Source organism: Sceloporus undulatus, chromosome 2, assembly GCF_019175285.1.
Source record: "Sceloporus undulatus isolate JIND9_A2432 ecotype Alabama chromosome 2, SceUnd_v1.1, whole genome shotgun sequence".
NCBI classification, from domain to species: domain Eukaryota; kingdom Metazoa; phylum Chordata; class Lepidosauria; order Squamata; family Phrynosomatidae; genus Sceloporus; species Sceloporus undulatus.
Genome location: NC_056523.1, coordinates 189,958,133 through 189,981,085, shown reverse-complemented (window position 1 = coordinate 189,981,085; position 22,953 = coordinate 189,958,133). Strand labels below are relative to the sequence as shown.

Below are 22,953 nucleotides of genomic sequence, written 5' to 3'. Positions count from 1 at the left end.
ATAATAATAATAATAATAATAATAATAATAATAATAATAATAAGGTAGCAGAAATAAGTTTTTGTTACAGGGCAAATTTTTAATTTGTAGGCAACAGAGTACTGACAGCTCTGTTTTGATCTTGTCCTATAATGCTCGTACTTTCATCAAACTCATTTAGATGAGAGGCATTGCACTACCACTGTTGTGGTCTATACCAGGGATAGGCTGCCTTTTAACCTTCAGCTCACTCTTTTGCATTGAAAAAAAAACACAACAAGAATGCGCCTTCAACACCTCTTAGCAGTTAGCGCACATCTATTCCATCTTGTATTACCCCACAGTGTATGACTCATGCTTAAGAACATAAAGAGGCACTGATCAGCCAAGGTCTACCTAGTGCAGCACTCATCATAACAAGAACTGCAACCACCCAGAGCTCACAGTGAAGCTGGCTGGAAATCGCTAGCAGAATGTACTCCCACTATTGTTCTATACAACACTGCTTAGCAATATTGAAACTAAATTTGTGTTAAAAAAATAATGCTAACTAGCATGGTATAGCAGTTTGAGTGCTGGACTAGGGCTCCAGGAGAACAGTGTTTCAATCCCTGCTCAGTCATGGAGACCTGTGGAGTAGCCTTGGATGCAAATCATGCTCAGACTCAGAGGAAGGCAACAACAAACTCTTTCTGAATAAATCTTGCCAAGAAAGCCTTATGAAAGGGTCTCCCTAAATCAGACTAGATTTGATGCCACATGGCAGCAACAATTAACCCAGCATTTTCCAGAATTATGACAGCAGTGGCAGGCAAGAGCAGCTGATTGTTTGATCCCACTCGGCCTTTGGAACAAATGTCTCCTCTTTCCAATAGGTGGGGTAATCCCATACATTGCTTTCCCTCTCAGTCCCTCTCATCCTCCACTCTACTTAGTTTGGGTACCTTTAGCAGAATCTCAACAGTGAAGATAGACGTGAAGGCATAGTCCAAGTAACCCAGAATCTGAGTAACAGGAGGGGGGGAAAGGGAAAGAGGGAGACAGAAAAAGAAAAAGTAAGGAGAGGAAAGAACAGAGAACAAGGAAAGAGAAAGAGAGAGAGAAGATGAGAGCAAGATGCTTCTGTCTCCTCCTCCTTTCTTCCATTTAAACAGGATGTGGCTTACATTATTGCGAAAAGAGTGTGCCCGGATAGGGTCCTCGGCTGCTAGAGATATGCTGCTGAGGATGATGAAGACGAGGATGAGATTGGTGAAGATGTGGTGATGGATCAGCTTGTGGCACCCAACACGGAGCCTAGTGGAGGAAGGAAAAGTAGCCATCTCAATGAGCCAGTAACACAAGGTGAGATTATAAAGATTTAGACCCACAGGAACTAGGGAGGGAAGATTGAGGCAGGAAGCAGAAAGGTAATCTTGGCAGATTATAGGTGGATCTTGGTCAAGGAGTGGCAGAGTTCAGGGGCAAGGTTTTGGGGACAGCCTGAGTAGACTGAACTGGAGGAGATGAGCTAATAGCCAAACTTCCAAAGGCAATGAGAGAATAGACTACCCCTCTGACACTAGTCTCTTCCTTTGAGATTTTACTTCTTCTCCTAGAAGATGAGAAAACAGCAAAAAACTCCTAAACTACTTCATCTGCCAGCAAGTTTAAATCTAAATGAGACAGTAAACTGACTAAGCCTGCCCAAGCAGAACTAGTCATTGTGCTACTATTTGCTCCTTACTCCTCCGACAGAATGAATCTTAGTATGAGATAACTATGGAACCAGGACCTCAGACAAATTCAGATTATAGTTTTATACTGATTAGACTTTTTCTTTCCTGAAAGAACTTTAGCAGCATTAGAACTCTCTACACCCTCACTAAAAAGCTACACTTCTCAGGAATATGCTCATCCATATCCATGTGTTCTGCATCTGTGGATTCCACCAACACGGCTTGAAAATATCCCCACTCCCCCTCCCCCCCAAAAAATTCCATAAAGCAAACCTTGATTTGCTATTTTAAATAAACAACACCATTTGATTATCCCATTGTATATAATAGGACTTGAACATCCATCAATTTGGGTATCCATGCAGGGCCCTCCAGTGAGTACCAAGGGCCCTATTACAAATGTACATGCATAAAATCTGAAAAAGCTACAATAAAATAAATTTTAGAAATCACAAGTAACTAGGATGCTATCTGCAGTTTAATGAGAATGAGCAGATGTAGCCCAAACAACGCAGAAGAGGAACAAATGGGATGAAGCAGCACCTGAACTTTACACTTCCCATTTTAGGGGAAGTCATGGGAGTTCACGAGAAAACCAACATGGTATAGTGGCTTGACTGTTGAACTCTGGAGACCAGGGTTCAAATTCCTGCTCAACCAGGGAAACCCCATGGGTGACCTTGGGCAAGTCACACCCTCTCAGCCTCAGAAGAAAGCAAAGGCAAACCCCCATCTGAACAATCCTTACTTGAAGGCACACAACAACAACAACAACAACAACAACTTGATTGTTCAGTGAAAATCGGATTGACATTTGTTGACAGTCTACATACGCGCATTATACATACACTCAGAGTCTAAATACCTAAAGGCAATAGAGCTTATCTGATCTTGGAAGCTAAGGAGTTCAGTCCTAGTTAGTACTTGGATGGAAGACCATCAACGAATGTCAGTAAGCTACATTTCGGAGGAAAAAATTGGCAAAACCACCTTTGAGTATTCCTTGACTAAGAAACCCCTATGAAATTCATGGGGTTGCCATAAGTTGACAGGTCACCTGAAGGCACATAAACACACATAAATGCAAGCCTGCATCTCAGATACCATGGGAACAACTAAGGATGTTGGTAGTGGGTTTGTGGCTGTACCTTACTTTTCTTCACTATCAGGGCAATGTTCAAGCTGAAGAAACTATGATGGGCTCTTGAGGCGCCCCCGTCACGTGCTAGGGGTTGGCCGGGGACCTAGCGTCCAAACCAGCCTCACCCCTAGCATGTGACGGGGGGCATAATAATGGCGGCACCCTATACACACAGGCGCCGCCATTATTACGTTCCGGACGCATAGCATCCGCAAGCCGCGTGGCGCTTATGACATCGCAAGTGCGCCATTGGTACCTCGCGGCATCATAACCATGCCACAGGAAGAAGTGCCATTTTGGGGCTTCTTTTTTGCTCCGCACGGGAGCCGTGCGGTTTGGCTGCTGCGGCTCCCGCGCAGAGCAACCAGCAGTGCCGGCAGACTGCCGCTTTTAGGCGGTCTGTAACACGCCTCTAAGTCTGAGATCTGGTCTGCTGCAGCATCCCACTTCACCCAGATAAAAGCCAAAGAGGGTTACTGCGGTTCATCAGCCCAGCCAGACCATCTGATCTGGTGACCCAACAGGAACCTTGTATCACTGTTTCTTCAGGCTTGGCCCCTTACTGTGATCACTCACTATGGGAAGAGCTGTGCAGAGTGCTTTATCTTGCCACCTACCTTCCAGGCTTTCTAAGAGCTTTGTTGTTCTGGAAGGTGATGTCTGTCTGACCTGACTACACCTCTGCTGTCTCTGACATTTGCTTTCTGTTTTCAAAACTTGTCTCAAAGAACACAGCAACAGCAACCTCTATCTCTGGCACTTTCAACTGGCCACTTCAAATTCTAACCCCAAACGAGTAGAAAAGATCTAAAAGAGATTAGAGTTGGAGGAGTTCTGGAAGAATCTTTGGACTACAACTCCCAAAATTCTCCAGCCACATGTTTGGTGGACTCTGGACGATTCTAGAATTGGGGGATTCTTAAGTCTGTAGTCAAAATAAGTAATTTTTTCCAGTTCGGAAAGAGAGCAATTCTTGGCCTCATTCTTCAAGTCTTGCATAATTATAGCCAAACCAAGATTACATTTCATTTAAGGAGAAAAACATCCTTTCTGTACTTACGGGTTTGTCTTGCTCAAACAGAAGAAGGAGCTTCCATCGGGAATGGGCATCACCTTCTCCTTGGGGGTTTCCTCCAGTTTATCAAGGTGAGACTCTGCCAGGCTTTGCTGGTCTCCTTCCTCTTCCTCTTCCTCACCTGAAAGCAGGTTTAATCAGTCAAATCATATTTTCATTATACAGTCCCAGTAAATGTGTATGACATATTACACAGTAACAACAAAAAACACATGTCCTGCCCCAGGAGAGTTTGCAAGTTAAAATTCAACAGAGAAGACAGCAACGAACAGGCCAGAAGGGCAAGAATATACATATGTTTGGTTTAGGAATGCATACTTAGGTTAGTTCCTATAAGTGGAAGAGGACTGGGGGGGGGGGAGCTGAGATTTGAAGGGAAGCACAGGGAGACAGCTTCATTTAGGTATTCAGGGACAAAGTCCCAGGCATAAGATGCAGAAGGAAGAATGTGAAGAATCATCTGAGATTTATGGAGATCCATAATGATCTCAAGTCCAAGCAGATTTCTTGTCACTGACAGACAGGGTTCATCTGAGTTATGAAGACCAAGAATGGAATGAAGAAACCAAAACTAAGGTCAGGCCCACAAAAAACAACATCTTGAGACTGAGCACCCACTCCAGACCAGACAGAACCTACAGAAGCTTCTGCTCTTGAGCTGCCTCATCTAAAATTCAGGTTGTTGTTGTTGGTGGTGTGTCTTCCAGTTATTTCCAACTTATGATGACCCTAAGGGGTTTCTTGGCAAGATTTGTTTGAAGGTGGTTTGTCTTTGCCTTCTTATGAAGCTGAGAGAATGTTAAATGCCCAGACTAACCCAGTGGGTTTCCATGGCCGAGCAGTGATTTGAACCCTGGTATCTAGAATTGTAGACCAATGCTCAAATCACTGCACCATGAGTCAAGTGCAACTGACATGCTAAAGAACTCACCTACCACTGCAGGCAATGCACTTACCAGGAATGAGCCCAGATGACTAAACTCCAGGCCAGAAGGTGCACCTTTCAAGGTTTCCCACTCTACAGCAAGGAAGTAAAGCAATATCCAAGACCAAACAGTATTTAAGACAACTTCCTCTAAGCTGGTGTCATTCAGATACAATAGACTACAACTCATAGCACACTTTTCAACATCTTTATGGAGCCCACTGGTGCAGGTAATCCATAATTCTGGGACTGGGTCTCTTCGCTGTTCTGCTAACACTCAGCCCTATTATTCTGTATGGATTTTAGTTTTTAAAACTGTTTTATTAAAAAAAAATCCTGGTTTTAATTTTTTTTTTAATTTTTAAAATCTGTTTTATTATCAATCACATTGGGAACTGTGGAAGGATAGGAAAGCAATGAACAAATAATTGTGGCAACAGCAAACGGCAACAACACACATTCCTCAGGGCTAGGTCAGGGAAAGTGCTCAGCTGGGTTGCAGTAGATACTGCTGGAATGAGTTGTCTACTTGGAGCTGTCCAAGGTCCAGCAAGTTTCACTTGACTGCGAGTCAGTTCTCCCACCTTGCTTTTTGTTCTGTTGTTTCCTGCTTGTAGAACTTAAATGCTCATCTGATCTTGGAAGCAAAGCAGGGCCAGCCCTGATTAGTAATTGGATGGGAGAGCATCTCTGCATACCAGGTGCTGTAGGCTACATTGCAGAGGAAGGAAGGGATAAAACCACCTCTGAATATGCCTTGCCTAAGAAAACCCTGTGAAATTCATAGGGTCGCCATAGGTTGAGAGGTGGCTTGAAGACACATATTATGAATGGATTCCTGCTTATGTTCTAAAAGAGAAGAGTGAAAATCGTGGGGGTCACACAGGCAGGAATATATCAGAAGAAACAAAGTGTTCTTTCACAGTTATGGCACTTGGATTCCACTCAACGGCCAAAGCTGCATCTTAGGGAATCCTGGGGTTTAGCACTAGAGCTCTCTTTTTTTTCCTGGACTAAATCTCCCAGTACCCACATGACCAGAAGGAGGAGAGGCCCACCTGCATGAATAACCTTCCATACCATCTGAACTGAGGACAACAATCACAACATCATTACCAATTGCAGGGCTAGGATTAACATCATCAATTTTTTTCTGTCTTTCTCTTGTATAATTTTTAACACCTTTGCCTGATGAAGAAGCCAGTGGAGCTTCAAAAGCTTGCAACATGTATAATGTGCACTTTGGCTGGCCCAATAAAGGTATCACTGTTTTACAGATTTTGGATGACTTTGTTATATTTTGATGACTTTGCCATATGGCCAGCACTGCTACCCCTGGATATGTTTTCTCTATAATGCAAAAGAGCCTAAAGGCAGAGAGCATTGGGGGCAAGGCCTTGCAGTGTTTCTCCATGAAGGAAAAATACGTACCTTCATCTAGGCAGGTAACAAAATATATTTGGAAATATAAGAATTAGGTAATGGTGACCTTGGATAAGTCGCATGCCGTCAGTCTCAGAAGAAGGCAAGGGCAAGCCTCCTTTAAATAAATCTTGCCAAGAAAACCCCATGATAGGTTTGCCTTAGGATTGCCACAAGTTGAAAATGATTTGAAGGTACACAACAACGACAACAATGCACAGCTTGCCACCTAGATTAAGCAGTGATCCTCAGAGGAAGGAGATGGGTATTAGAAGTGCACTTTCTATGTCACAGAAAATATGCAAATATGTCATAAATATGACAGCAGTGTCTGAAAAGATCCAGCAAGTGGAAACATCAAGGACAGCTACCTCCACATTCACTGTAGCCCCCTTGCCACTCCAAATTGTTGCTGCCTATAATGGGTGTCACCAATGTGCATCACACTTCATAGAGTAACAACAACAACAAGCACCAATCACACAACATAGCTTATACTGTAAAATTTATTCTCTCTCTCTCTCTCCATCCACCCATCCATCCATCCATTTAACATCCTTTCTTTTTCTTTCTCCCTATGATATAGTGGGTTTTTTTTTAATATCTAAGGCTTAAACATTCCAGAACACAAAGACAGGTTATGCTAATGTCTTCTGGTACACTGGTGCCTCGGGTTACGAAATTAATTCGTTCCGCCATTCCTTTCGTAACCCGAAAATTTCGTCACCCGAAAAGGCTTTCCGTTAGCACTGGAAAGCCTATAGCTGCACTTTGCAGCATTTGAATTTCGCGCCGAAAATGAATTTCGTAACCCGAAAAATATTTCGTAACCCGAAACAGTTTTTGCCAATCCAACTTTTTCGTATCCCGGAAATTTGGTAACCCGATCATTTCGTATCCCGAGGCACCAGTGTAGTTGTTTTATGTGGAGGAGAGTACGGAAGAAAACCAGCAGAATGAGTACTATGATGAAATTGTAGATTTTACTTTTAGGTACCTAGCTGACTGAAGTCAATATCTGCTTTATGCCTTCTTTTGAAAACATAAACAACAGAAGGATGGGGGGGGGGAAATCTGTCACTGAGGTTCCCAGATTCTTCCTTGCTTCCATCTTCAGATTGCATATTTTTTTATCATATGTATTCTTCAAAACAGACACATAGTTGGTGCATAGTCCAAATCTATGCAGTTTTGAAAGCATTTTCACATGGATACATTTTCTTAACTCTTCCGATGATGCATTTTTGTTTTAGTGGATGTATCTGAATACTTCAGATATACACAGTTTCACATATATGCATGTTTACAAGCACATTTCTAAATGCACACAGTTTTGATGTCTTTCTCAAACTGCAGTCTTTGCAAATGGCAGTCTTGAGAAGTGGTGTGGGAAGTGCAAATCTGGTACATTTGTACTGAAATATGATCAAAAATGAAATTCTCACCTATTTCTGAAACAGCCGTTTCATCTCAGTATGCCCTAGAGAGTGGTATAACTATCTCTGTGGCTCTCACAGTAACCAAACATAACCTGAGTTTCCTTCCTCACCTGCTTCTTCACTGCCTTCTTCTGCTTCTTCCTCCTCACCACATTCCACCTTAGAAAAAAACAGATGAAAAATATTATTAGTGTGGGGTGGGGGAAGAAGATGAGCAATAGGTGAGAGTGAGAAACAGTGAGAGAAGACCTTCTTGAAAGCTTCCAGACTATTACTTGTACTCTCATTCAGTCTTGGACAGAGAAAGGCACAGTAAGCCCTTCAGGTCTAGACCTGTGCCTGCAAATGAAGATGATCCCAAGCAAGTCTGCAAAAATCTGAATGTGTCTCTCCTGCATGGTTTCCTACCACCAATTTTTTTTTAAACATAAGTCAAGGTGGAGAGGTGCCTATATCAAGCACAGAAGGGACAGACATATCTTCTAATTTTTATGTTTGCTCTCTTCCTGTTATGCATTAAATACCAACCACAGTAGTTCATAGCTTGTCATTCAAATGCAAACTCAAGAGTGAAAGAGAAACACACACACACACACACAGAACATACTTTCATGTTTGGAAATTAAGAAAGAAATCTTAGCTAAAGGGCTGTTCTTGGATCACTATGAAATGAGGGAATTATTACTTTTCATCTACTTGAGGAAATGGGATAAGAAACATGTATTATTATTATTATTATTATTATTATTATTATCTTTTATTTATAAAGCACTGTAAATTTACACAGCACTATACATACAAACAATCTTTTAATTAGACGGTTCCCTGCCCTCAGGCTTACAATCTAAGATCTAAGATTTGATCTCACTAACTTCTTTCTAGCCAGACAGTAGATACAAAGCAGAGTGGCACCATAATGAATGAGAAGAAAAAGCTTCCTAGGTAAATACATTGACACACACACCCCACCACCACCACCAGGATATTTGCAAGTTACGGTAACAGATCAAATAGGTTTTGATTCTCATAAAAATTAGAAGCACCACTTCATTATTTCAAAGGGAATAGAACAGATACAGAGAAAGTGCACGATTGCCCTCTTGCATCTATCTTGGCTCTTACAGGACAGACTTGGGTATCATTAGAGTCACCCTAAAGTATATACCATGAGAGCAAGCATAGTGGTTTGAGTGTTGGGCTACAACTCTAGACACCAGGGTTTGAGGACACTTTAACTGTCCTGGCTCAATGCTAGGGAATTCTGGGAACCATAGTCTTGTGAGAGATTTAGCCTTCTCTGTCAGAGAGCTCTGGTGTCACAAGAAACTAGTTCCCAGAATTCCCTAGCACTGAGCCGGGGCAGTTAAAATGGTCTCAAACTGGATTATTTCTACAGTGTGTTTTGGACCAGAATTACCACACTGCGAGACAGGCAATGGATTCAGATGTCCAGTAAATTCTCCTGCTATAGGTCCACAATAAACAGGAGTGTATTTGCAATCCAGATCCCTCCAGCTCAAATGAATGAGATTAAAATAACAAAGCAACAAATAAAATCATTCAAATCATATCAAAGGGAAAAAAGTATATAAAAACTGTAAACAGGACAATAGTATGAACTAATAACAATAAATGATGCAGCAAGGTAAAAGTGCAATAAGAACAAGTAATTCTAGTCCTAACCAGCAAATGGCCTCAGGGCAAAATTTCTGTGCTTCCAAATGGGATTTGTCCCTGAATAGCTATAAAGTGGCAAGGTAAGGCATGACTTTAGAGGAAGGCAAATATTCTTTAATCCATTTCAATAATTCAGCACTGCTTAAAGCCCCCAGGTCCATTCCTTTGGAGGTTCCATTTGAGATCCCCAACCCCACAGAATTTAGATTCCCAGAGGGAAAGTTCTTTAAATTTTAAAACTTTATTGGGAAAAATCCCATTTGGTCCACATTTTGTGCCTAGACTGTGACAAAGATTGATGTAAATTAAGAATCCTTCTATAAATAGAAAACAGCCTCTAGGGTTGTGCTGGTCTATGCCTGTAATAAAGATGAACTGAATACCCTCTAGGGTCCCTGTGGGCCTTATTTACTTTAAAATTTAAATTTCCTTGTATTAATATAACAACCTCATGAGATTTCCTAGAGCCAGAGGCCCCATATTTTTAATCTCATATTGTACCTGAGATTATTATATGCCACAGAGTGGCCCCAGTTGTTTCCAGTGTTCTTCTCCTCGCTGTCCTTTCTTTGGCAAGCAGCAACAACAAAAATCTGTTCCAAGAGGCTTTTAAAAATTGACTGCGGGGGCATTTAATAATGTGCTGTTTTGCCGATCCAAATGGATCTTAATGTTTTCAATGGATTTGTTTTAATTGGTTTAATTTTGTGGGTAATTTAATTGCATTTTAATAATTACTTTCTGTATGTTTTTGTATACGACTATGTAAGGGTTAGAAATGAATTGAAGGCACAAAACAACAACAACAACAACAACAACAAGGGTTTTAACAGTGTTTGTTTTAACATCTGTATGCTTTAAAAGGTAGCATATAAATAAACGTTGCTGGGGGAAATGAGATACAAATGAATTAAATAACAATAATAATATTATTAACAGTAATAATATCTTTAGAGTCAATGTGGTACAGTGGTTTCAGTGCTGGACTATAACTCTGGAGACCAGAGTTCAATCTCTGCTCAGCCACAGAAACCCACTAGGCGACCTTGGGCTAGTAACACTCTCTCAGCCTCAGAGGAAAGCTAAGGCAAACCCCCTCTGAACAAATCTAGACAAGAAGACCCCATGATAGGTTCGCTTTTGTTGTTTTTGTTAACTGTCTTTGAGTCGACACATGGTGACCCTGTAGATGAGACATCTCCAAGCATCCCTATCCTCCACTGCTCTGCTTAGGTTTTGTAGATTCAGGCCCGTGACCTCCCTGATTGAGCCAATCCATCTAGCATGGCAGTCTTCCTCTCTTTCTACAACCTTCTACCTTCCCTAGCGTTACTGCCTTTTCCAGTGAATCATTGAATCATGCCTTCTCATGCTGTGACCAAAATACAACAAGCATCAGTTTCGCCATCTTGGCTCTGTTGAAGGATCCATTTGTTTGTCTTTTTGGCCATCCACAGTTTCATCAGCACTCTTCTCCAGCACCACATCTCAAAAGAATTGATTTTCTTCCTATCCACTTCCTTCATTGTTCAACTCTCTCACCCATACAAAGCAGTGGAGAATACAATGACTTGGACAATTCTAAATTTATGAGACTGCTTTAACTGTCCTGGCTCAGTGCTAAGAAATCCTGGGAACTGTACTTTTGTGAGACATTTAGCCTTCTCTGTCAGAGAACTCTGGTGCCACAATAAACTACAGTTCCCAATATTCCCTAGCACTGAGCCAGGACAGTTAAAGTGGTTTCAAACTGGATTATTTTTGTAGTCCATTTCGCCCTAAATCCTTTTGTTAGAAGTGACTGGAATAGATCCACTAAATCTGTTGGATTTACCTAGATGTAGGCACACTATTCAACAGTTGATTTAATGGATCTACTCTAGTTGAGGTTAACCAATGGCATTCCAGTCTAGTGCATCTCATGCTCAAGTCTGCATTTTTACCATATTTATTAGGCAAAATTTTGTTACTGTTAACTGCCTTTACGTCGTTCTTGACCCATGGCAACCCTGCTGATGAGATATCCCTAAGACCCCCTGTCCTCCACTGCTCTGCTCAACTCCTGCAAACCCATACTCATGATCTCTTTATAACAGAGTCCATCCATCTGGCATGCAGCCCTCCTCTCTCCCTACTTCCCTCCGCCTTTCTTAGCATTATAGTTTTTTTTCCCAACTATTCATGCCTTCGTATGAAGTGTTCAAAGGTTGCCACCCTAAGTTTTGTCACCTTGGGCTTCCAGGGAGATGTCTGCCTTAATCTGCTCTAGGACCCATTTTTTTGTCTTATTGGCTGTCCTTGGAATCCCAGCACTCTTCTCCAGCCCCACAACTCGAATGTATTTTCTTCCTATCTTTTTTTTTTTTACTGTCCAGTTCTCACATCCATACATGGTAATAGGGAATACAGTAGCTTGTATAATTCTAACTTTTGTGCTGAGTTGTATATCTTTGAATTTTAGGATCCTTTCTAGTTCTTTCATAGCTGTCCCTCCATCCCCATACTTAATCTTCTTCTGATTTTCTGGTTATAGCTCCATTCCTAGCATTGTTTGATCCCAGATAGAAGAACTCTTTGCACAGATGCATTCTGAATGGCTGCGCCATAAGCACAGAATACTCTATACTTATAATTCATCAAAATCCACTATGTTTTGCAGCCCATGATACATCCAGGTTTGGGATTTAGACTTTTTATATTACTAATTGGATTTTTCCCCTAGGATATTTCATGCCAGTTTGCAGTGCTGTGGTTTTTCATTCAATACACTAGCCTGTGATATATAGATTTTTTGTGTGTGGAATCACTACTCTCAGAGCCTGGAGGAGCTCAGTTACATCTCCCAAAGCCACACAGTCAAAACTGAAGGTCAAGGATTTCCATTCTCACCTTGACTTCTTTCTCTTCATTTTCGGTGCTCTGCTCCCCCTCTACTGGCGCCTCTCTGTATTGTAAGAGGAATAGGGAGTGTGTTAGAAAAGAAAAAGTAAAACACTGTATGCTGCCTTAGACTCTGCAGTCTGGAAATGATGAAGGTCTTCTCCATACAACCTCTCACAATCCCAGAACCATTATTTCACAGATACTGAGCATACCCCTTTTTATATACTAAATATATTATTATCTATTACCTTATACATTCTCACACCAGCCTGGCACAGAAAGTGTACAGACAGGTTTTTGTGGACTTTTCAGGCTATGTGGCCATGTTCTAGAAGAGTTTGTTTCTGATGTTTTGCCAGCATCTGTGGCTGGCATCTTCAGAGAATGCTGGCATGGAAGTGAGTTGGGTGTATATTATATATACTGTCTTGGGAGGAGTGATTTCCATATTAAACTGTGTATTGTTCTGTTGTTGAATGGCAAGGCCTCAGAGTGGGAGGATATGCAAAGAGGATTTGTGTCTGTTTAATTAGAGATCCATTGTTTGCTGGGAAAACCCCTGATCCTGAGTAGTTTTCATTTGCATTTGCCGAGTCTTGATTTTAGTGTTTTTCAGGACTGGTAGCCAAATTTTGCTACCTTTAAGAGTTTCTTCTTTAGCAGAGTTTGGCTACCAGACACAAATTCTCTTTGCATATCCTCCCACCCTGAGGCTTTGCCATTCAACAACAAAACAATACACAGATTAACATGGAAATCACTCTTCACACAGTGTGTGTGTGTGTGTGTGTGTGTGTGTGTGTGTGTGTATCATACAGTATATATATACCCAACCCACTTCTATGCCAGCATTCTCTGAAGATGCCAGCTATAGATGCTGGTGAAATGTCAAAAACAATTAGTTGTGCACTAATTGAAGTTTCTGAATTTGGTACAGAGGTAATCCAGTGAACAGCACTTTGCAAAAATCTAGCTTTGAGGTTACCAATTTGTGCACAACTATCTTTAGGCCCTCCAGCTGTAGTAAGAAATGTACCGTATGCATCAATGTATCAATGTATACATACTAAACATATAAGGTCATACATACATCTTCCCCCCCCCCCCCCACACACACACAAATTCAGAGATCAGGTAGGATTTAAGTTCCACTGTACTATGCTCAATACAGCCACTGAATCACAGGGGGATTCTTTAGTCTGACAGCAGACAGATTAGTCACAAACAGAGCAAAAAGGGGCATTTTCAGATGGAGGATTCATTTCTAGCTCTACACAGCTGTGACTTTGCCATTTCAAAATACAAATAGGATTATCCCTGACAGTCCAAACTAGTTGACTTCCTTTCTTACTTATCCCTAGCATCTAGTATTCAGTGTGAATGTGAAGTTCCTGACAGCTAACAGTTGTTGATAAACATCCCCTCCATGACTTTACACTCTCTTCCTTTTCAAGAGCTGCAGAGATATCCCACTTCCCACCTTCTACAAGATTCTAGCACCTTCCTAAATTATATAGCATGAAGATAACCCCAAACTCTTCTTTGATATTTTGTTCATGTGGATGAACCCTTCCTTTAAGGACAAAAATGTCCCCAAAGTGGCTTCCAACTAGCAATTTCAAAGCAGTAAAATAACATACAAAAGTGTATAAAGTTACAAATGAACAGCAGTTTTTCACTGGCTCTGTTTCTTCATCCTGCCTATGTACAGTCCCTTACTACCCCCTTCATCTCCATTGGAATAAATGGAGCTTTTTCTTCCTTTTTAAAAATATTTTTGAAAAAGCTTACAAAATAGTTTTCAAAATTCATTTAATTTTTTTTTAATCTCCATCATCCACATTACTTAGGTTAACAGTAGTGATTCATTCCCCTCGCACCCGTCCTGATTAGTGTCAATTCTCACTTGTCTTTGTGCTCCTCCTCTTTGGACGTATTGATATTGTCCCCATCTGCAAGATTGTCCACAGCAATGGCCAAGAAGACATTGAGTAGGATATCTGGAGTTTGAAGTTCAGGAAAAAATAGCTTGTTGCAAAGGGAAACTGGTCTGAACTGATATATTCCTAGAACAAGGTTTCAACCTAATTAAAGACATTTTAACGGATGGATTATAGCAGTTTGAGGCATTTAATGACTCCATCAATCACATTTTCATAAAGTAAACACAATGTTCTTGAAGCAAGATGCTTAATTTCCTTAGAAGATGCACAAATGCTCCATAGCAGGAACCATCTTAAAAGAAGTATTCCTGAGAGAGCAGGGAGGATGTCTTTTCTAAGGTAATGTTTGCCAATCTCAGTTTTTAAAGAAATGATTTCCTGCCTGATCAATCAGGGTACTTTTTCAGTCAACAAAATGTTTTAAAATAAAGGAATCATTGCAGCCACATTTCAGAACCAAGTATGTTAACAATCTCACATGTAAATGACATTATTCTCGCTTCCCTGCTTTGAGACATACACAAATGTTGCAGTGGCAAAGCCAAGAAGATCAACTTGATTGGGACTAGGAAAGAGAAAAGCTGAATTAGGATTTCCTCTGTCCATAGGACCCATAGGCTGCTGCTGTGGGAAGCAGTTAAAAAAACGAAGGCAAACAAAACAGGGCTTAAAACAAGCAAGAAGCTTGACTGCTATTCCAAGTACACGTTTGCATGGCTCCAACTAATGGGCTCAAATTTATGTGTAAGGACCAGATCACAAAAACTATTCATCATAAGAAAAGAGTGGGCAACTCCACACATGGAACAGAAATACAGTTAATAATGATAGCCCTCTGTTGCGCAGAGTGAGTGCATGAAACAACATGAACAGAGAGAGATGGCTGTGCACTGTGATTCATCCAATGAGCAATTGGCCCAAACACTGATGTTCCTGCAGTCAAACCAAAGAAAACCGGTCTGTTCATCTTACTAGTAAAGGTTCCCCAAATACATGTAAAGTGACCCCTTTTAGTGGAATACAAAGTGGTCTATGAATGGTAAAGTCTCTGACCAACATCTTCTATCTGTTTCTGCTAATAGGAGGGGGGCAGAGACAACAGCACATTTCTGTACTAATTAGCACTCGAGCAGCCTAGCATAATCCTTCTGGCTTTAAGATCTGTTAATCTTCACAGCCATCCCAAGAGTCAAAGGATACAGTTGCCACAAATAAAAAGGATGATGAAATAGACACAGACCAGCATGCCTGGGAAATAGGGGCCTCCGTAGGCCATGATCCCGTCATACATCACTGCGTTCCAGTCCTCCCCAGTCAGGATCTGTGGCACGGGAAAGGGAAAACAGCAAATATGACTGAGATTGTGCTGGAAGCACATCTTGAGTAAGAAATATTCTTGTTATACTCCAAGAAGTGGTACTGACAGTGGACAGAAAATGTAATTTAATTGGAGCAGGAGCAAAACCATGGCTTATGTGGGCGAGTATGGGTTGTGGAATTCTGGTCATGACAAGTTTTTTTATATACTATCAAGATTTAAAGCTACTTGCCTCTTGACAGATTATGAGTACAATGGGTAGTGGGAACACATTACAGATATGCATTGTGTGCCCACTGAAACACATCTGATGCACATACTGCTATTTCTTTTTTTCACCACCATTACCTAAATAGGACAGAAAGGGGAATTGCCTGGCTCATGGACCACAATGGCTGCATCTGCACTGCAGAATTAATGCAACTTGACACCACTTGAACTGCCACAGCTCTATCCTATGGAATGCTAGGATTTGTAGCTTGTTGTGGCACCAGAGCTCTCTGACAGAGAAGGCTAAATATCTTACCAAACTACAAAATCCAAAATTCTATAGCACTGAGCCAGGGTAGTTAAAGTGATGTTGAACTGCATTATTTATGCAATGCAGATGCTGCCCATGTGGCCCTTGGGGGGCTGTGTGGTTCTTGAGACCTCTTACCTCCCTGCCTCAAACTTTTGTTCTTTTCCAAAAAATGGCTGAAAGGGACATTTTTGTCACAAAGGGCTCCAGGATCTGCGATTTTTGCATGTTAACACTGTTTTGGTCTCCCTCCACTGTTTTGTTAACAGCAAAAAATAAAAATAAAAATAATTTTTAAAATCCCTCCCTAAGTGGTGAGAGGAACAGAAAATGGTTCCCAAACATTGAAGAATAGTCACTCCTGTACTAGGCAGTCAGAACTCATCACATCTTCCTGAAACTTCTCCCCACAGTGTTGTTGTTGTTGTTGTTAAGGAAGAGATGTGGGGAAGGAATAATATCTATTTCTTTTTGATGTTATAACTGCAGGAGCTAACCAAAAGCAATAATGGCAAATCCAAATCAGGAGAGGCGGTAGAGAGAAATGGACAAAAATTGTAATTTAAATGGAGCAGGGGAATGCCACCCTTTTCAGCCATGTAAACAACCTGTCCCTATTGTTTTAATCCTATTGGGGGTTACTTCTAGTTTGCGGGGATAATGGTGCTGGGTTGAAGCAGTTCTGTAAGGGAAAAACACATGGATTTGGCAAAGGAGAGTATCTGAACAGGAAAGTGTGGCTTGTAGCAAGTACACTTCTCAGGCTGTAACATACACCAATTAAAACTGCAAGATGCAGTTCTATGGAGCTTTGAGCTCTTCTTACTTTGATGTTCAGGAGTTAACAACAACTTTTCTATTATTCATATGACTGTATTGCTTCCTTATTCCGTAGGATTGTTTCACGGACATACCTAAGGAACCTCAGAGCAGCTCCTAGGATTCATCACCAATCTAAAAAAACCTGCCATGACAACTGTTGCCATTTCCCCAAACCCTGAGCAAAAAGCACACTCTCCAAAAAAGTATTCAGGAAAGGATGGATCCTTAGTAGGGATGCCAAGTTGAATTGACAATAAATCGATTCAGCCAGTGGGAACCCAGGGCGGATTCAAATCTTCTCGGGCAGCCATTCTTCACCCCTCTCCGGCCATACCTCCTTCCCTCCTTCCTTCCTTCCATCAGGGCAGTGTACCATAACACCAGTTTGAAACAGCAAGAAAAATTCAAATAGATGAAAAGCATATTCAACAATTTGGCATATCAAAACCAAACAGAACTGTTTTAAGATGATTTAAAACCATGCACCTCAGCAAACTGAACAATTAACAGTACTGTGATTGTACTCCAACTGCCATGGCTGCATCCTATGGAACGCTGGGACTTGTAGTTTGGTCAGAGGCACCAAAGGAAAATTCTCTGGTTGAGGATTGTACATTTTCCTTCCTAAATTGTAAATCCCAAGATTCCACCAGATGGAACCATGACAGTGAAGTGGAAGCAAAGCATTGTAATTTTGTAGTATGGAAGAATTCCAGATTCTGCTGCTGCCTCACCAATTCCTTCATCCTGACCTGTGCCATTCCCAAGTTCAACCCAAAACTTATACTGTAGTCTCAGCATCAACAGACCCGACAGACTTAGGCTGCACTCTTTGCTTGGCATGGCAACCAACAAGATCAAAGAGTGTATGTAAAGCTAGTAACACTGGTACCTAGGCAGGCAAGCACTGCAGCTCCATAAATCATGGGCTGCAAATCCTGTTTGCACTACATGCATCTGTTTACCTGGAAGACGGTGAGTAAAGCCTGGGGGAAAGTGTCAAAAGTGCTGCGTTTGGTCTGGGTCTCGTCAAAGTTGAATTTGCCCCCAAAGAGCTGCATGCCCAGCAAGGAAAAGATGATGATGAAGAGGAACAATAGGAGAAGCAGGGAAGCAATGGATTTCATGGAGTTCAGCAAGGAAGCCACAAGATTGCTCAGTGAGGCCCAGTGCCTGGAAGATAAAGCATGTGTGAACACTTGAGTCAAGTGACTTGGGGCAGCTTGGCTCACAAGTTAGATCTGAATTTCTTTCTTTCCTTTTTTCCTTTTATTCAATATTTATTTAAAGGGCATTCAAACAAAAACCAACAAATACACAAAGAATTCAACAGTTTCAAAGACAACCATAATATAACAAAGAATACAAACAAATAATTTCATACAATAACAACAAATACTGACTTCCTATTCTCTAATCTTCAGATTTATCATCTAGGGTAGTATTTTAAAAATGTATATTTCATTATGTTACACTATTGGATTTTATAGAAAAATAAAATACAATACGATTGTATATAAGAACCAAGCCTGTAGATTTATGATATCACCATAAATATTTCTATCTTATTTTGATCACTCATCTCTCATTCATTCTCAAATGTTTTGCTAATTAGCTTTAGTCTGTCACTTGAGTTACTACATGGCCCCAAATTGATCTTAAATGTTTCATCCTGTCTATCCAATCCGTCTTGAGCTCGGAAGTTGAACTCGGATGGGATCTAGCTTTCTAAACAGTACACTATGGCCCTTCTGATGTTGTTGAACTGCAGCTCCTATTAGGTATAGAGAGAATAGCTAACAGTGAAGAATGCTGAGAACTTCTATCTGGAGGGACACACTTTGTCCATCCTATATTTAGAGAATGGTTTGAAAGCAGGTGAAGCCACTGTCATGCAGCAGGTGACTGCCAAATAGACTAAGGACACATATCTACTGCAGAAGAGGTAACAGGGAAGCTCAAGTCATCTCCAGAATTCACAGTGAGGGAACAGCATTGCAGAGTGGGAGACACTGAGTATTGTTCACATCTAGAACTTCTCTATTTGTTGTGTTTGAATTCTTTTGGTAACTTTTCTTGCCTCCTTTCTTTGGATGCCTAAGGTGTATTTCTAAATATTCAATCAAAGTTTTAAGATACTGTAATGTTAAATAGTTCTGGGTACCACAATTTTAAAAGGATGTGGAGAAACTGGAACGTGTCCAAAGGAGGGCGACTAAAATGGTGAAGGGTCTGAAAACCATGCCCTATGAGGAACGACATAATGAGCTGGGGATGTTTAGCCTGGAGAAAAGAAAGTTAAGAGATGATATGATAGCCCTGTTTAAATACTTGAAGAGATGTCATATTGAGGAGAGAGCTAACATGTTTTCTGCTGCTCCAGAGAATAGGACCCAGAGCAATGGATGCAAGTTACAGGAAAAGAGATTCCACCTCAACATTAGGAGGAACTTCCTGACAGTAAGGACTGTTCAACAGTGGAACACACTGCTCCCTCGGAGTGTAATGGAGTCTCCTTCCTTAGAGGTCTTTAAACAGAGGCTGGATGGCCATCTGTCAATGGGGATACTTTGATTTATATTTCTTGCATGGCAGGGGTTGGATTGGATGGCCCTTGCGGTCTCTTCCAACTCTATGGTTCTATGGTTCTAAGATTCTATGATTCTATGATTCTAAACATTTGGGGACTGCAGGCAAAATTCATTTGAGGGGACAGAATTCTTATTTGGGAGGCAATGCCCTCTTTCCACCCTCCCTCATAACTACATCTTTGTTGAGAGCCTTATCACATGAGAAAAGAAAGTGGAAACAGAGCCAGATAATAGCACCTTTCTCCATGCCTTACCGGATGATAGCATAGCACTTCCATTCTCTTTCCATGGGCACTTCTTTTGTCTAGCTGGAAAACTCAGTTCAACAAAAGACATGACCATCTCCCACAGGAAGAGAACTGAAGCGCTACGGCATCATGCAATAAGGCATGGAGAAAGCCGCTACTCTTTGGGACTGTTTCCACTTTGTTTTCTCATGTTTTTTAGCCTGTACTGGAAAGGAAGTGTCGGTGAACTCAATGAGACTTCAGCCTAAATGGACATGTCTAGATTGCACTGAGACAAGCATAAGTAATCAGTTTGAAAAACACATGGGAAAGAGGATGACAGCATCACATGGATGGTCAGTTAGAAAGAGAGTCTTGAGATCCTGTTTGTTTAACATCAAGTGTCTACAAATTCTATGACCTCCTGCTCTGCCAGTTTCTGTCTCTCCCTCTCAATGATGCGCATAGCCTTAGAAAATGAGGTAACACTGTACAGGAAAGGTGGAAAAGTGCAGCCCAATGGTTATGTTCTGCCACACCAGGGCATTTTTTAAACACCCTCTGTCACCCAGTTTTAATTTTTTACTTCCAAAATGGACCTCCACACCTCTTTAGAACAGCTAGGACCACATTTTCTGTGACAATTTACATCCCTGCCTAGGTTGTTTTAGGCCTAGCCATGGGTGGGCCAAAATATTTGGTGAAATTGTCCTCCATCTTCTAGGAGACATAGGGATGATTTTTTTTAAAGAGTAATAATTTTAAAAATCCACCAGTGCAGAGAATGGAAAGGAGTACGGCCTTCCAAGATCCTCAAGGAGGTCACTGCAGTCCTAAAAAAATCTCACAGGTGCCCATCATTACTATATAGAAAGCCAGATGTAAGCAGCTCTGAGCTCTTGGGAGAAAGCACGGTATAATTATAGCAAATAAGTAAGTACAGTACTAATTCCAATTATGTCCTCAGAATAACATTGTGTTAACTAAAGAATTATTTTCTCAACCTGCTTCACTGTAACATCCTCTAGCAATAAATAATAAAAAGCATTACTACAGGGGAAGCCAGATGTTAGCCGCACTGAACTCTTGGGGAAAGCAGGGTATAAGTATAGCAAATAAGTAAGTACTAATTCCAATTATGACCTCAGTGTAATATCTTCTAGTGTTAACTAAACAATTACTTTCTCAAGCTACATCAGTGTGACATCCTCTAGCAATAATGAAACCATTACTACACAGGAAGCCAGATGTAAGCTACTCTGAGCCCTTAGAAGAAAGCAGGGTATAAGTATAGTAAATAAGTAAGTACTAATTCCAATTATGTCTTCAGTGTAACATCGTCTAGTGTTAAGTAAACTAGTGTTACTTCCTCAAGCTATTTCAATGTAACATTCTCTAGCAATAACTGAGCTGATATTAAACTTGTTAAAGGCAACAAACACAAGTTAAACCCGGCAAAATTTGTCCCTTTCACTGACCTGGTAACTTTGAAGATTCGCAGGAGGCGGACACAGCGGAGCACAGAGATTCCAAGAGGCTGCATGATCTCAAACTCTACCAAGACAGTTTCCAGGATCCCACCACAGACAACAAAACAGTCAAAGCGGTTGAAGAAGCTCACAAAATAGGCCTGCAGGCCCAGGCTATACATTTTCAGCAGCATCTCCATGGTAAACAGCGACAGCAGTACTTTGTTGGCATAAGCTGAGAGGATAAAAAGTATAGGCTTTCACACTGTGGTTCAAAAGATCATTGATGGTTTGAGAACTCCACTTACGCAATTGCAGAACAGTCATGAACATCCTTATGTTGCCCTAGATTTGTTTTATTTCTTATGACAATTAAGATCAAGTCTGATGTGATCAGGGCTAGATCATTAAAACAGGCTAACAAGGATATGGCCAAGGGCATAGATAGGTAGGATGTAGACCACCAAGTATTGTAGGACAGCAACTCCTAGTTTTACTCTTGGAGTTGCAGACCCACAACAGCTATGGTGGTTAGGGCTGCTGTAGTCCTAAAAGATCTGGAGGGCTGCATTTTTGCCTATCCATGACCTGCACAAAGCTTTGTCTGGAACATTCTACAGTCTAGGACCTAGGATTTTCATAAGATGGTACTAGGGGTGTAACTCATTTTATCAGTTAATGGAATCTTTTTCAGGGGTCAAGCATAGAGCTCAGAACTCTCAGCGCTAACACTGATGTTGGCACTTAAGGAGAAAATACTATTAAGATAAGACCTATGTGCGTTCTTTTACTTCTAGCACGAAAACAAATCTACTATGCTATCAGAGACTCCCTTAGCAATTTTCAAGTGGTGCCCACAAAAGATGTTTGACTACAACTGTGCTGGGAGGAAAAAGTGAATCCTGGGTGTTGGTGGGTGAGTGGGTGGGTGGAATTTGGACAAGATATGGTTCCTGCAACCTAACATTAAAGAAGTGCCACATGGTAAAACTATTAAGCAGGATGAATAAACTGAAGAATTCATTGGTGCATGAGTCATTCACAGAGAACTTATTTCCATTCTTAGATGACATTAATATTAATTCTCATATTGTCAACCCACCGTTCCATCATTTAGGGCTTTGAAAAGATGTTAAGAAGCCTTAATGCAGCTTGAAGTATCAATACAGTCCTTTGCTGTAGACCTATAGTCCTCTCTGTTAGCATTCTTTCTTACTCCTTTCTTTTTATTTTCTTTTTTTAATTTTTTTTATTTCAAATTAAAAGAAACAGCCACCATTATATATCACATAACATACGTACAAGTATACATACAAGTACAAAATAAAACAACTTTTTATTTTCTACTTCATTATGTTCAGTTTTTGCTGACACATTTCTTGTTACCTTAACTGTTACATGTTAGTTTGTAATATTTCATGTGAAACTAATAAATATAAATATATGTATTTAAAAGTGCCACACAATAATACTCTGTACAGACCATAAGAGTAAGACTGGGCCCATCCAGACTATTGCAACAGAGAGAGGGGACTTTATCACATGAGGGGAAATCGGGGGTTTAAACTAACATTATCCCAAGAAAATCACGCAATTGCAGTGAAGATTTTCACATGCACTGCGATTAAAGAGGACTTATCCTGGCAATAACCAGGTAATAACTAGAAACAAATCATTCACGGGATTTCACCGTGAATGATTTGTTGCTGGTTATTACCTGGTTGTTGACGGGATAAGGCCTCTTTAGTCGTGATGCAGTGGTGCAATTTTCACAGGATAATGTCCGTTTAAACCCCCAGTTTTT

At 40.8% G+C, this 22,953-nt stretch overlaps 1 protein-coding gene across 1 annotated transcript in view; it reads right to left on the bottom strand.

Moving 5' to 3' along the window:
* Positions 1-22,953, bottom strand: part of CACNA1F (calcium voltage-gated channel subunit alpha1 F) — a 125,744-nt gene that overhangs the window by 78,439 nt on the left and 24,352 nt on the right. Inside the window, exons 15-23 of the mRNA XM_042447643.1 lie at positions 21,159-21,384; positions 17,828-18,035; positions 15,403-15,523; positions 14,166-14,259; positions 12,266-12,320; positions 7,810-7,858; positions 3,899-4,034; positions 1,146-1,275; positions 924-983 (exon numbers count right to left, since the gene is read on the bottom strand). Coding sequence (XP_042303577.1) covers positions 924-983; positions 1,146-1,275; positions 3,899-4,034; positions 7,810-7,858; positions 12,266-12,320; positions 14,166-14,259; positions 15,403-15,523; positions 17,828-18,035; positions 21,159-21,384 — 1,079 coding nt within the window. The remainder of the gene's footprint in view (positions 1-923; positions 984-1,145; positions 1,276-3,898; positions 4,035-7,809; positions 7,859-12,265; positions 12,321-14,165; positions 14,260-15,402; positions 15,524-17,827; positions 18,036-21,158; positions 21,385-22,953) is intronic.